The sequence below is a fragment of the Vanellus vanellus genome, assembly GCF_965231255.1.
Source record: "Vanellus vanellus genome assembly, chromosome: Z".
NCBI classification, from domain to species: domain Eukaryota; kingdom Metazoa; phylum Chordata; class Aves; order Charadriiformes; family Charadriidae; genus Vanellus; species Vanellus vanellus.
In genome coordinates this window covers 15,812,852-15,827,476 of record NC_138908.1, presented here as the reverse complement: position 1 = coordinate 15,827,476, position 14,625 = coordinate 15,812,852, and the positions used below count along the sequence as shown (strand labels likewise).

General features: G+C 46.3%; 1 protein-coding gene across 2 annotated transcripts in view; it reads right to left on the bottom strand.

The window, feature by feature from the left end:
* Positions 1-10,977, bottom strand: part of ELP1 (elongator acetyltransferase complex subunit 1) — a 32,090-nt gene extending 21,113 nt beyond the window's left edge. For both annotated transcript variants that reach the window (XM_082497846.1, XM_082497847.1), the window contains exons 1-11: positions 10,782-10,977; positions 9,179-9,331; positions 7,389-7,470; positions 5,370-5,450; positions 4,956-5,041; positions 3,633-3,732; positions 2,642-2,732; positions 2,026-2,149; positions 1,255-1,345; positions 563-793; positions 97-267 (exon numbers count right to left, since the gene is read on the bottom strand). In XM_082497846.1, coding sequence (XP_082353972.1) covers positions 97-267; positions 563-793; positions 1,255-1,345; positions 2,026-2,149; positions 2,642-2,732; positions 3,633-3,732; positions 4,956-5,041; positions 5,370-5,450; positions 7,389-7,470; positions 9,179-9,331; positions 10,782-10,931 — 1,360 coding nt within the window. In that variant the 5' untranslated portion in view covers positions 10,932-10,977. The remainder of the gene's footprint in view (positions 1-96; positions 268-562; positions 794-1,254; positions 1,346-2,025; positions 2,150-2,641; positions 2,733-3,632; positions 3,733-4,955; positions 5,042-5,369; positions 5,451-7,388; positions 7,471-9,178; positions 9,332-10,781) is intronic.
* Between the last annotated feature and the right edge of the window lie 3,648 nt (positions 10,978-14,625).

The window sequence follows — 14,625 nt, the reverse complement described above, 5'->3', positions numbered from 1 at the left end:
TAAAAGCTTGAGTGACCATCAGCCTGCTAGTCCCCTGGGGTACTGCTCTCAGGGACAGAGGGTTTCCTTTAACAAGACAGTGCAACACACTCTCACCATATCTGTACACAGAGATCTTGTTATCAGCATCCAGGAAAGCCATGTCTCCACTATGTTTGGGATCTGTGTGAAATGCAACCTGATTAACCGCCTGTTGGAGCTGGAGCTCATAGGTACACATGGGTGGAGGCACGACAGCATGCTGGAACGCTGTGACAAGCACTTTATCTGTGGAAGAAAAGAGGAGAAAAAACCCAGCTGTAGGCAATCCAAATGTTAGTGGGGCTCTTGTTAGGTTCTTTACTAAAGTAGGAACAATGTTGCAGGAAAACACAGTTGCTGTGCCCTTAGCAGTTAACTCCATTGAACCACCTCTGAAGTGTCCATCAATTGCATGGTCCCCCTCACTAACAGCTTTGTTGAAACAGCAGCTAACAGAACTACCATATCACATCCAGCCTGCATCCAAAAGGCTACACCACCTTTGCTGACCCTAGAGCCGCAAAGGAGTCCCACTGCTTACCTCCATCTATGACAGCCACATTTGCCACATGCTGGCTATTTTCACCCAACCCATGGTCTGTGGTCCAATGCCAGTCATAGGAGAGGTAATGCCAACCCTGGCAGAGTACGTGCAGTCTATACGGGTTCTCTCGGTCCCACAGCAGCGACACCAACTGATTTTCCTTCAAGCTACCAAAATGGAGACTTTGCTTCAGGTACCAGTGATAGTTCCCTGTGGTCCACAGCTGAACTATAGAAAAACAAATGGTTACTACAGACTACTACTTAAGACCAATCTCAAACTCTCCCCCACCAGCACTGCTCTTCTATGGGTGGGTTAAATGCAATGAAAATAATAGTTCTAGCCTTCAGCCCATGGGCTGTGTCATACAACACCCAAAAAAAGAAAACTTAACAACAGACTTCGTGCAAAAGAGTCAATCCTAGAATTCTTTGAGCTCCCCTTATGAGAAGGTACTCATGTTTTAGGAAGGGCTCACACCTTTAGCATTCCATTAATACCACTTCCAGTTACAGCAGCCTGGGAGATGCTTTGAGCCCAGGCTGAATTACCAGTTCTTTCTGACATGCACAGGGGTCTCAAAGCTGTAGGTAAGCCTCCCCAGTGTCTCCTAACTTGCTGAGGAATATCCACAGCTAAACACATTTGCAGGCAAGCTTGAGAGCCAGAGCCTCACACAGCGCTCTCACCATAGCTGTTTGAGTTGGAGTTTTCCACCTTCAGATCTTCCAGCCATATAGCCAGGATTGTAGAATCTGTGTTCCAAAGCAGTTCATTAACCTGCAGAAACAAACAGGGCTCTTACTGATATTGTTGCTTCTGTGTAGGGTGGGTATGGTCCCAATTGGTTTGCAAGACTATGAGTTGCTCTTCATTTCCAACAATGTAAGGTGCACGGGTTAATACATTAACTTAGCCCTCGAGTATTGCAAAGCTCCCGACAGCTGGAGCGAAGCATCCTAAAGCAGAACCTGTCACAGTGGTTCCACAGATCTGAATTGGAGATACAACCACAAACATGACGTAGCATTCTCTTTGCTTTCCTTGGCACTGAGGAAGCATCTGCCAAAAGACCTCTCAGCATCCAAAGGCAGAAGCTGAAGTAACACCCTAGCAGTAGCTTCTCAATTCTCTTATTTGGGATAATGTGAATATTTCACCTCACTCTTGCAACTGCTGACATCCCGAACAGCGTTTTTGAAGCATTTGCCTGGTAGAAAGTACACACGGGCCAAAAGCACCCCAGGGCTACAATCCCCCTGTACTTTTCTCTCTACTATGGGCCTGCAGAGGGCATTGCATCTTCTCCACAGGCTTCTTCATTGTTCTCTTTTCAAGTCACTTCTTCCATTAGGACCAGCACTAAGTGTTAGGTTAAAAACTTCCTCCTAGAATCTGGAAAAGATCGAATCCTCATCTCCATTACGCTCTAATCCAAGAAGCTTAGACACGGCACTTACTTTGACCTGTCCTTTCTGGAACGGGAGGGTGAACTCTCCATGAAGAAGTCCATTCTTCTCCAAGAAAACCACATCATGTCTGTTGGGTTTTTCTTGCGTGGATGCTATCAGGTTTCCAGAGGGCCTTAAAAAAAAGAGCCAAATGAGAAGTGGTTGCTTACTAGCTGTCCTTTTAAACACTGATCATCTCGCATCTTCTCCAGAGACATGAAGAAAAGAGCAGCAGAGGATGTGTTTTCCTCAGCCCTCTTCAGATAAAGCCATAGGTCCAGCACAGGCATTTTCCAGGGCTCATGGCATCCTCAGGTGAGCAAATAAATGTCAGCACTGGCAAAGGGACCTGTAATATTTCTATTTATACAGTTGAGTCCAAAAACACATTGACATTGAGACCGTGAAGAGTATCTACACCTTCTTCCCATGTGTAATGCAAGTATTAGGCTTTTTAGGGTTTAAAAGGCTACTCTTCCTTATGCTGGATCAAGAGGAAGGTTTGAGTTTTTTTTTGAAAAATAACCAAACAAAGGAGAAATTAAATTGATGCTGATAAAAGACTGTGACCAGGGAACATAAAGCAACACTCTGCTACCAGCATGCACACCACTTTGCTACTCACTTCCAGGACAGTGCTTGTTCTAATCCTGATATAGGCTCACTTGTTGACTGCAGCACAAGCTCTCTGTTCCATACTCGGACCTTCCGAGCACCTATAGATTGACAGCAATGAGAGAAAGGTGTAAGAAAGCACTGGGAAGAGACTTTTCTAGTTTTATAAGGGTAGGAGAGAAAGTTTTGATGCACATGAATAAAAAGGAGATTTCTGTTGTATACCTTAAGGGGTAAGAACTTATTCTATCTCAAGCAGTTCTCCCATAGTAACTGAGTGACTCTAAAGGAACTAAGTAGGAATTTCAGTCTAATGTAGCTCAGTCATAGCCATTTCTCTCTCCAACTTTCATCAAAGAAATGTTAAAATCTCCCTATAAACGCAAGATCCTCCCCAATCTGAAGTACTAAAGGTAAAAACCCAAACTAGTGGAAAAGCAATAGAGTTTGGTGCAGTTCAATATGTTGACCAATACATTTTAAATGCTCTCTAATATTTATCATGGAAGATATCAATTACAGTCTTACAAGAAATGTATGTGCTCATCACCTCTTTGGCTTTAGGCCAAAACCTAGGGAAAAGTATTACCAGTATTTAAATAAAAGTGTGGAAGGCCAAACTGCTAGTGTGAGGGACACTGGGTATGGCAACCCAAACAGATTCATCCATTTGGTACTGGGAGCCCACCAGAGATTGCTTAGAGCTTGGGCGGTGATTTAACACTGGTGAAAGAAGCAGTTCAATAGTAACTACTCAGTAATAACCTCTCCTGGCTTCTTACTGGACTGAAAACCAAACTGCAAAGAAAGTGTTCAAAAGATCATGTCTATAAGATGCCTCTGAGAACACCAAACAGAGAAAAGAGCAATTCATTAGCTCAACTCACCCTTGCTTTAAGTGGCCAAGAGACCAGAAGTACCAGCCAGTTCTTGCCTTGCCTAGTTTCTGCTTAAGAAGCCTCTTACACATGTTGGCATTTCAAGTAAGTTTGGTCCCATACCTGTCTCTGGACAGACAGCACTCACTGCAACAAACTGCCCATCTCCTCTCCATGTCACCCGAGGCCTGCCATCATCCCAGACTGAAGCAGGTGACACTTCCTGAAGTCACACAAAAAGAAAGTTGCATCAAGGCTTGGGAAGGCAATTGCTGCCTTTGTCTAAACAGACTGCATTGCTATGCTAGCTCCTTCTAGAGCCTTAGCATGAAATCAATCCATTAAAAAACTTTAAGGCTGTGAAGTTAAAAATTCCTTACTCAGAATGTTATTTGAGGAAATACTAGAATTAAAACTGTCTGTAAATTGAATCTGCTCCTCCTGGAAGTGCATACGACTATTCACATGATCACATGCCATCCTTCCCCTCCATCAGGGTCTCTGCTTATACACCAGCTGTGCATAAACTGGACCCAAGGGTGAATCAGGGTTTGTTCACGACTGATGCCTGGAGTCACAACCCCTTGGAAGGAGAAATGCATGCCATCCGGGCAGTCTGTATGGCAGACAGAAGCTGGGATTAGAAGTAGTGTTCAGTGAGGTAAACAGGTTCTTTGCAGAACAACACAGGAAAAAAAAAAAATATCTCAACAGAATACATATAGAGAGGCAGCTGTTCAAAGGTTTAACTTTGTCAAACTATGCATATTTTCCCAGATACAGCCAAACCTTGTACTGTCCCTCCAAACAGTAAAGCTGGAACAGTCCACATTTCATGTCTCTGCACTCTAGCCTACCAAGTTTCAGCAGCAGTTTTAATTTTGAAACTTAAACACAAGAAGAAAAATCCATCAGTGGAGTGTTTTTAGCTACCTGAGTATTCACCAGATAAAAAGTAGAGAAAAAAAAAAACTAAACAAGGAAGTACCAGATAAAGGAACAAGGATATGCAGGAACATGGAGGTGCCTCACATGACTGATGATGCTCAGTACCCCAAATTCTTCTCTCTTCTGGGAGTTCAAACTATGGTTATATCCACTCCTGTCAGCCAAACTTCATGCTATGTCTCTTGGTTATATGAACACTTTAGTACACAGCACTCACTCAGCAAAATCTGTCATGCTGATTTAAGGGTGGCTTTACCTCCGCAAGCACTAGGGCTTGCAAATCTTGCTTTGGGCTCTGCATGAAAAGTTAAGTAGTCCCAGCTGCTGTCTTGAATTAGAAAAATAAAAATGCTGGATTTCAGATCACAACAAAAACAAACAGAAGCTGCCTATGAAGACCAGAAAGGTGGTGGCAAACTGACAACACAGAACAGAAACTCTTTATACATGTTTTCCCAGAGACAGCATGGGCCTAACATAAGAGAACCAGTATAATACCATCTGTTTGCGATGCGCTGCCTGTTTTCCCTCTGATCCATGGAACTGTGTCTCCTTTTTACCCCAGCCAAGAGCAACAAACTTTCCTGAAAAAGAAATAATCATTGACTTACAGCACTATACTGCACAGTGTGGTACACACAACCACAGGTCCAAGCCACCCACACAATCCATACAAGTTTAATTCTAAAAACTTGCAGAAAATTTAAATAGCCCAGAAAGTCCTCTAGTACAAGGAAGTTACTTGAATTTATGCTGACAAGTAAAATACTGGTATTCCCCTTCAGCTGCATTACACTCTAAAATGTCTCCTGGGGCGCAGTAAGTGCTCAGCTCCATTTCTTTACTTTCTACATGCTTACAACACACCAATGACATCAGTTTGAACAATTTCATTTTAGTGCACCTTCTTACCTTCCCCAAACTCATCTTGGTGGATTTGCTTCTCAGTAATTGGTTCAAAATCCCTTGTCATCATGATGAGTGTTTCCTGACCTGCAAGGTAGATGTTAAACACAGTATTGGCAATGGTATCTCCAGCAAATAAAAACTCAATGTTCTCCTGTGTTGTCCTATTGTTTTGTCATGGACTTGAATATAGAAATATTTCTAATAGTAATAAGATACTACAGAGAATACATCCTTCAAAGCAGAAAATCTCAAGCTGGAATAGAAAAACATTTTCAAGTCTTTCTTCCAAAACATGCTCCTAGCCTAACCTTAACAAGTTCTTTCCACCTTCAAAATAAGTACCTGGCACTCTTAGAACATTTGCTCTTGAAATATGAAGGACAAGAAGGTGATTTGGAACAGTCAGCACGGATTTATGAAGGGGATATCATACCTGACTGTCCTGATATCCACAGGTCAGTCATCTCATTGTAGAAGGCTAAAGGGATACCAGTGGATGTCATTTATCTTGACTGACACTGTCTCCCATAATATCATCATAGACAAAACTCAAGAAGGATGGGATAGATAAAAGGACAGTGAAGTGGACTGAAAACCAACAGAACTGCCAAGCTCAAAAGCTTGTTATCAGTGGTAAAAAGTCCAGTTTGAGGTCAGTCACCAGTGGCATGCCTCTGGACACTAGAGCAAATGTTTAACATCTTCACTAATGACCTGGAGGATGGGATCCTCAGCAACTTTTAGATGACACAAAACTAGGTGGAGTAGCAAGTACACCAGAAGGTTGTGCTACTGTCCACAGGCACCTTGTCATGTAAGTGAGATGGGATGTCCAGGAACCTCATGAATCTCATCAAGGGAAAAAGCCATGTTGTGCTCCTGGAAAATAATCTCAGGCACTAGAACAGACTGGGAACCAAGTGGCTGGAGAGCAGCTTGGCAAAAAAGATACCAGTGTGTCCTCGGGGACACTAAAATGAACACAAGCCAGCAATATGCCTCTGGTGCACAGGTGACCAACAGCATTCTGGGCTGCATTAAGACTGTTGCCAGCAGGTCAAGGGAGGTGATCCTTCTCCTTTGCTCAGCACTGGAGAGACACATGTACAGTACTGGCTCCAGTTTTGTGTTCACCAGTACAAGAGAAACAAGGACATACTGGCATGCGTCCAGTGAAGGGTCAAACAGATGGTTAAGCGCTGAGAGAAGCCAGACTGCTCTAGAGAGAAGGCTCACAAGAAATCTCAACAGTGTGTTTAGATATCTTATGTGGGAGGTGGGGTACAGTAAAGAAGGCAAAGCCAGACTGTTAGTAGTGCCAAGTGACAGCACAAGAGGCAACAGGCACAAACTAAAATATGGCAAATTCCATTAAAAGATAAGAAAACTATTTTTTACTGTGAGGGTGGTCACAGACAGGAACAGGATGCCCACAGAGGTTGTGGGCTCCCCATCCTTGGAGATATCCAAAACCTGACTGGGCACGGTTCCCAGCAATTTGCTCCAGGTAACACGCTTGAGCAAGGGCATTGGAATAGGTGATCTCCCGAGTTCCCTTTCAACCTAAAGCATTCTGCAATTCTGTTTTGCTTGAGGTTAACTTTATCTTCTAGCTAAGACATAGCTGTAGCAAAGTTGAGCCTGTGACACATACATTTCCTACCAAAGGACAAGAAGCAGTTTTTGTTACTAAGAAATCAAATGGGGATATAAAGCAGTCTAAGTTTTAGAGGCAAGATCAATCTACTTCCTTGGAAGATCTGAAAGACTTACTACTGTTCTATAAAACTCAGCTTTTTGGGCCTGAACAGCTTCTGCTTGGATCACTGAAGCACCTCATAGATCATGAAATGAAATCTCATATATAGGATTGGGTGGGGTTTTTTCCTCTCTTTAAGTCTTAGTCCCAATTTTGTAACTTTGTATTTTCCTTCTTCTGTCTTAAACTTAACTGTGTTTTAGGTTTTGGACATAGTGAGTTTCACTCCTAAAAACACAAAGCTTACAGGCTGTTGTTGATACCTGTTGCAAGCAAAACAAGCTCTTGGTCAGGACTCCAGCTCATGGCACTCAGACCGCTGTCAACACTTCCAACACATTCCACCTGCAAGACCAAAATAAGACCATAGAAGTGCTGGAACACCAGTGCAGCACCATCCCAGCACAAAAGTAATCAGTCAATGAGGCAGGGAAATCCTCTGCTACTTAGAAAACTCACAAGTCTTACTTTACCCTTTGTGTTGAATGAAACAAAAGAAACATTTCTAACCAAAGATGGTTCCAGAATGTTTATGTATTAGAACCCAGATAATCTAGAGATTAGCATTTTCTACCACACACTTTTAATAAGAGCTTTATTCTGCCACTCTCAGTCTTATGTCAGCATGTATAGTGTTAATATTAATATTGCCTGATCAGGTCTGCGGTTACATTGGTAAACACAATGAAGTCACAAAACATAGCCATAACAGTTCTTACCTAGAGAATTCCAACATGCAGTTAAGGCACACTATATCCATTAGAACTCTGATCTGCTTGTGCATGCTGAACTTGACAACTGTATATAGCTGCACCAACTTCAAGGCTTATGAACAACTGGGCCAGTTTTACTGGCCCATCATGAGTATACAGGCAACAGCAGTGGGCAGAGAACTTCTGTCATGCATTGTTATCCCGATTTGCAAAAGGCATGGAACAGAACAATTAAGATAAACAGCAAGATGATGCCATTCAAGGAATAAAGCTTGGGTGTCACAATCTTTTCAGGTAAACAAAGTGGGACTGGGCACCCGGTGGGCAGAGTAACCATCACCCACATGCAAAAGGTTTCTGAACAAGGAAAGTAACCCTGAAGGCTTCTTTCTTGGTGCTCAGACTGCACCAAAAAAACACAACCTTAAAAATCGAGAAAGTAAGCCAAAAAGCCTTGAAATAAAGGTTCTGAAGTTAAGCCTCAACTCTGACCCATATATCAGTATAAGAAGAGTCTCACATTTCACATCTTTTGTTAATCTCTATTCCTTTATGACATGTTTTAAGTTGCAATATGGGACACATTTTTCAGATACAGCTGATTGCATATTTAAGTGGTACCTGCAAACCAAACCCAAAGAAGAACCTGGTGAGCTGCAAATAACCACAATCTGACAAGTAACCCAGACCTACCTACACCTGCACTGTTGGGCTGGTATTATGGGAGCTGCTGCAGATTTCAGAGGGTGCTGCTGTGGTGTTTAAGTGTCTTGTTGAAGATTGTACAAATCTGACACTGAGGAAGGAACAGGAAGCAAGTATCTCAGTTCCTGCCGTACTTACTCAGCTAAGAAGTTTTGGTTTCCCTTTGGTGGTTTCTAGGGCTTTTTTATTCCAAATGTTTTTCAAATCACAACACTTTCTCCTCTCTTCAGTTAAGTCATATCAGCATGATGTTCTGTATTAACTGATAATAACAAAAAGGTAGCTACACTGTGAGTTACGAATGGATTACTTTATTCTGTACCTAGTCTCAGCAATATCCTATTTCTGTAAGACTGTCCAGTGTATCCTGTGCTGCTAGGTGTGTACCAACAGCCCCGTAAGCAAACATACAGGACTAGGGCTGTGGAAAGGCAAGCCACTGTTTCAATTCAGGTTCTTTATGGAATGTATATTCTGTCCTTAATCCTGCCCAAGGCTCCCAGAAAAATCAGTTCATCTGCCCAGAAAAGGGAGAGTAACCACAGCTCAGTAATAAACATACAACTGACCCCTGAAGAAATTAGAACAATATCATTCTTTCCTTTGAAATCCCTCAGTCTTTCCTGCTATGTTACCTGCTTCGTGCCAAGATTGCACAGTAGGATGTCTCCAGCTGCTGTAGCAACACACACGCACTCCTGCTCTGGAATATCTTCAATACCCACGATGCAACCACTTCCATCTTCGGGCATGAAACCTTCTGCAGTCAAGGAAACTTCTCTTGTCACCTTGACATAGAAAAGCCAAGAACTTATTAACTACATACACATTGCCTCACTGGGATTTTTTCAGAAATGACTTAATAACATCCATAAGTATATTTCATCCTACTGCAATTACACAAAGTATTACACAGCAGAAGTGAGTGTGTGAATGGCACCAGGAAACAGCCAATGTGCAAGTACTTATCCATTGGAAACTGTGAAGATCCCTATACATTAAAAGTGCTAGACAGACAATGAAGAAACTCATGTAAGGGAGCAAATAATAAATGGCAATAGTACAACTTCCAATTTGTCTTGCTAATCATCTTTCAATCCCCCTCAACATTAAGAGGCAAACAGGTAGCTGCTTAAAATGTCCCAATACTTTTAAGAAGTCATTCAGACTTTACAGACACAGCATAAAAAAAAAAAAACAAATAAAAATCATTTGGATGTGCATTCAGGTACAGCAAAATAAGAACGTTTCAGCTAAGATAGCTCTCTCTAGCTTAGTTGCATGAACATTTTACACATCCAGTCATCAGTGAAAAAAAACACAGTAATAAAGACCTGAAATACCCCTCTCAAAAAAAAAAAAAAAAAGAAAAACAAAAAAGGAAGCTGACATATTTAGCAATCAGATAGGCTTCAGACTACTTTTTTTTTTTTTAATTCTGAAAAGATTTTAGTTGCTAGCCTTCACAGACAGGCCACAATAGAGATTTTCAGAAAGCACCCTTCTTTAAAAAATGAGATCCCAGGAAAGCCTAAAAGCTCTTCTGTCAGCTAACTTTAGAACTGAACATACTGAAGGAATTAGATGCTTCAGAGGTGCATAGTGTATTTCCAAAGAACACACTGCATCCCAGCTCTAACAAGAATCCACAGCTCAATAATATTTCAATAATTTTTTTTTTTTTAGAGATACACTTCTCCCTCCCCCCTCCCAGGGCACAGTTTCAAAAGCTTCTTCGTGTACTTTTCACTACCCCTTTGCCTGTTTACTTCCATTCTGCGAGTTGTGTCTCTGATGCCACTGTTCGTTGGATCAGGCTTAAGACTAAATCACAGGAATGACTCGTATCAAATCCAACCACCCTCTTGAAGGCACATTCAAAGGCACAGCAAATCACTAAGGCCACAGTGCAGCCTCACAGTCGATTTCCCAGATACCATGAGACAGCAGCAAGGGTGGCAAGGAGCAGCAGGAGGCTCTAAGATCCCGCAAACGCCGCCACAAGGAGCGAGCCTTGTCAGAGTGCAGCCGCTACCCGCCTGGAGGCGAGCTGCCGCCGGGCACCGACGCGCTCCCGCTAACGGAGACCCAAACGCTTTACTCCAGCTTTGCAACGGGCGGACCAAAGCCCCGCAGCGATGCCCGAGAGCCTACAGGCACCGGAACCCTCCCCCGAAGCCTCGAGCCTGACAGCGACAAGAGGGCGCGGCTCCCGGGGTGTCCAGCGGCGGCTCTCACCGAATCTCCGGCGCGGCCCAGCTCCAGAAGGCCGTACTGGGAGCCCACGAGGACCGTGCCGGCCTCGGCGCTGAGGCAGAAGCACTGCGGAATGCCTGGGGCGACGGCGGAGCGGCGCCCGCCGGTCCGCAGCAGCCGCAAGTTCCTCATGGTTGAGGGATGCCGGGCAGTACCGCACCGCTCACAGCGCCGCCATCTTATCCGCGGCAGGCCGGCAGGCGGAGGCGACGGCGCATGCGCGGACGGCGCATACGCAATGCGCAGAGCGGCTGCGCCGCCGGCGGGCCGCGCAGCCGCACTGCGCGGAGGGCGCATGCGCTAACCGCTTGTGCAGGCGCTGTCCTGCGACGCTGCTCCTCACGGGATCGGCAGCGCGGCCCCACCCCCGCCACGGCCTGGGCGTCGCCATGTCCCCATCCGCACCGCGGCCTCGCTTCAAATCATTCCCAAGGGCTCCTGAAGGCATCAGAGGCTTCCTGGTGCGGGCTGGGGGGGGACTGCCATCTGAAAATGCTGTGCCCGGCAATGCTGTCAGCGCCAGGCCGAGCTGGCAGTGTCGGCCGTGTTCGGTGCAGATCGTGTACTGCCACCTGCTGCTCCTGTCAGGTCTCTTGCTGATCCCCTCCCCGAGCATCTCTCCTGGCCTGCAGTGTCACAGGCGGCTGTGCACGGCGAAGGGCTGGGGTGCTTTGTCCATGTCTGACTGGGACGCTCGCAAAGCAGGTGGATCTGTGGTGGCAGCATGGCAGGCACCCCCGCGGTCCTGCTGCTCTGCCTTTGCTGCTGTCCCTGCAACCACCTTTCCCTCCATGAGTCACGCAGCGTGTGCTGGGTCTGGAGGCCGCATGGCGTTGTGGTTTATACAACAAAACCAATGCTCGCTCTTTTCACCCGGTCAGTTCCCTGTGCAGTTGTGCCAGCGCCAGGGTATAAGGCAACACTCGGAGGAGTGTTTTGCAGCCATGCTGGTACTAACCAGTTGAACTTGAGATGAGACACTTAAGGCACTTCCAGGGCAGTGTACATAAAGAAGAGCCACTGCTGCCCTGATTCTACCATTTTTGTCACACTTGGTCTTCTTCCAGTGGCAGCTGAGAGGGAGCAGAAGGCAGCTTAGGCTTCAGAGGGGAGAAGAACTTCGTGCAACCACAGGTATAATGTTCACACTTTCCCCTTTTGTTTAGGGGCTAGACTTCAGCCATTAGTGCTGATCCAGTCTGATGGCCAAGTGCCATGCAAGCCAAATTTGGGACAAATTGGTTTTGGCTATGGAAATGTGTGGAGTTTGGATGCTGTAATCAGCTTACGTGTGCTACAGTTTGGGAGTAGAAGGATGTGCCACTGGACATCTTGACATTTTCGCTTGTTGCTGCTCAGGTACTAAACTTGGCTAAAATTGGTGATCAAACTCAGTAAAGTTGGCTAAACTCCAAGGGGGGGGGGTCTTGAGACCAATATAAATGAGTCGTATGTATCATCATGGCTCAGCTACCCCTGCACGCAGAGAAAGTCAAAGCTGTACAGGCTCCTTATCCTGGGCACAGGGTGTAAGAAGAGCCTTCCCAGGCCAGCACAGTGCCTGCTGAACCCTGCAGGGCCTGGCAGCACCAGCTGCAAGAGGGGCAGCTGCCAGAGAGTGTGTAAGCCTGGCTGTGCTCTGTGCCCTGTCCCCCTGCACTCCCCTAGGACTTGTGCCACTGGCTTAGGGCAGTCTCTGACACCTCCATTCCTTGCAGTACCTCTTTCGGAGGAGGCTTTTTCAGGGGTCAGCCTTGACCCTTTGTCCTAGCTTGATCCTACCAGCCTCCAGTTTCCCGTGGCACCAAGTACCACCGTTTTTACTGTGTGAAATGTGTTTGCCCCAGCTGACCGCACGGCTGTGGGTCTTGCAGCGTGGGGTCTGATGAGCAGCAGGTGACAAGCCACTGCCCCGGCGGTTTTGCAGGCTTGGGGGCACATCCCTCTTAGCAGATGGGATCTGCTGGTCCCCTCCCCTCTGGGCTTGCTATCAATGTGCTGCATCACCCTGGTGAATCATTTTCTTCCCGATTCCCCGGCTGAAATGTCTATTTTTTTTTTTTTCCCTCGGCTGCAGCTGGCGTCCTCCGCCTCCCATGACTCTCGCTCGGCTCCCCGGTCCCTGCCGCCCTCCCCGGGCTGCGCCGCGCCACGCCCCGCCGGACTCCGCCAGGAAACGCGGGGCGGCGGCGGTGGCAGGGGCAGCCGGAGGGGCCGGAGCAGGTAACCCCGGCCGGGGCTGCGGGTCCCCGCACCGCACCACCCCACCCCACCCCCGCCATCCTCCGGCCAGCGGCGTGGATTCTCCCCCCCCGCCCCGCCCGCCCCTAGCTCGGCGCTGAGGTCCTCCCGCCCCGGGCCGGGCGGTACAAGTGGTGCCAGGGTCCGGTCCCCGCCGCGCCGGGCAGCGCAGCCCTGTGCCAGGCTCCAGCAGCCTTCGCTTGTGCAACAGCGGCGTGCAGCTGGGCTGGCAGGTGCTTCTGCGGCGCTGGGGGAGGCTCGGGGTGGGGGCTGCCTTGGGCTGCTCACACCAGCAGCTCCAGAAAGGTCTGCATGGAGTTCACCCTGATCTTCTCTTTTCATTGATGAGCCAGTGCCGGAGCTGCTTTCAGCTTTTCCGCTTCTTTCATCTCTTTCAGACAGTTCCCAGGTCCCAGGCTGAAGAAAAAGGAACTGGGCCGAAGGAAACTTGAGGCAGAAGCCCCTCTTCTGTTGCTGTTGGATTTGTTTTGGAGGCTGTGGCTATCTGCTTGGTGGTGCCTGCAGCAGTAGCTCTACGCCAGCAGACAGTGACTTCCAGGGGCATCTCTCCACTTCTCTTAAGGAGGTGAGATCTTCTTCTCTAGAGTGCTTTGCAATGCAGATCTGACATGATTCTTTATAACACAAAACGCTTACTTGGTCCTCTTCACGGTGTGGACCTGTGCACCATCATGCTGCAAGAGACAGAAGTGTGATGGAGTCTTCAGGTGGTACAGGCGGTCCTTATGCTGGTACTGCCATAAAAGCCCCAGAGTCTGTTAGGGAGAGTTGAGACTGCTGCCTCCTCCTAATGATGGTTCCTTTATGCCAGGCAAAATTAGCTTGTAAATGAAGCTTTTGGTGTTTCAGAAGCTTAGCTGAGGCAGCACCTTCATGAAGGATGCTTGTTCCTGGCATTTGTGAATGCTTTCAGCTGCAGGATCTGTGGTGTCAGGGGAGTGAACTAAAAGAAATTCAGTAGCTTTCCAAAAAGAGTGAACATTATCTATAGTTGTCTAAAAAGCTAATGTGGGAACAGGAGTGGGCAGCAGTGATGGAGCTTAGCCAGCACCAGGATGGGTAAGTCTTCTTTCAGTCATGAGGATAAGTTGTTCCTATGAGCATGAGCTTGGGCAACATCTCTGTGTGCTCCACTGTAGTAATCTCTATTCACCTATTGTCGCACAGCTGGCTGTCCTGTTCAATAGTTTTGTGTCTGTGGTTGGATTCCCACTAACTTAACATTGCAACAATTAATTTACTTACATATTTGCTTCAGATATGTTAGTGTCAGAACTGAAGTCTCTCATATTCTTTTCATTTATTGATCTTTAAACCATATTTTTACTTAAGAAAAAAAGTAAGAAATTACTTGTAAGTATTTTTCTGGAGTGTTGTTAGCTTTCTTTATACAAGGGCCATGGGTGTCTGCAGCTCTGAGCAAAAAATCACACCTGCCATATGGTTAAGAGCTTGAAAAAGTGCCCAGAAACATGGCAGAATTGCCATCCTTGCATGTGATCAAAATTCATCTGAATGTGGACCTGAGTAGCTGGCTACAGCTTTGAAGTCAGCCACTTCTCTG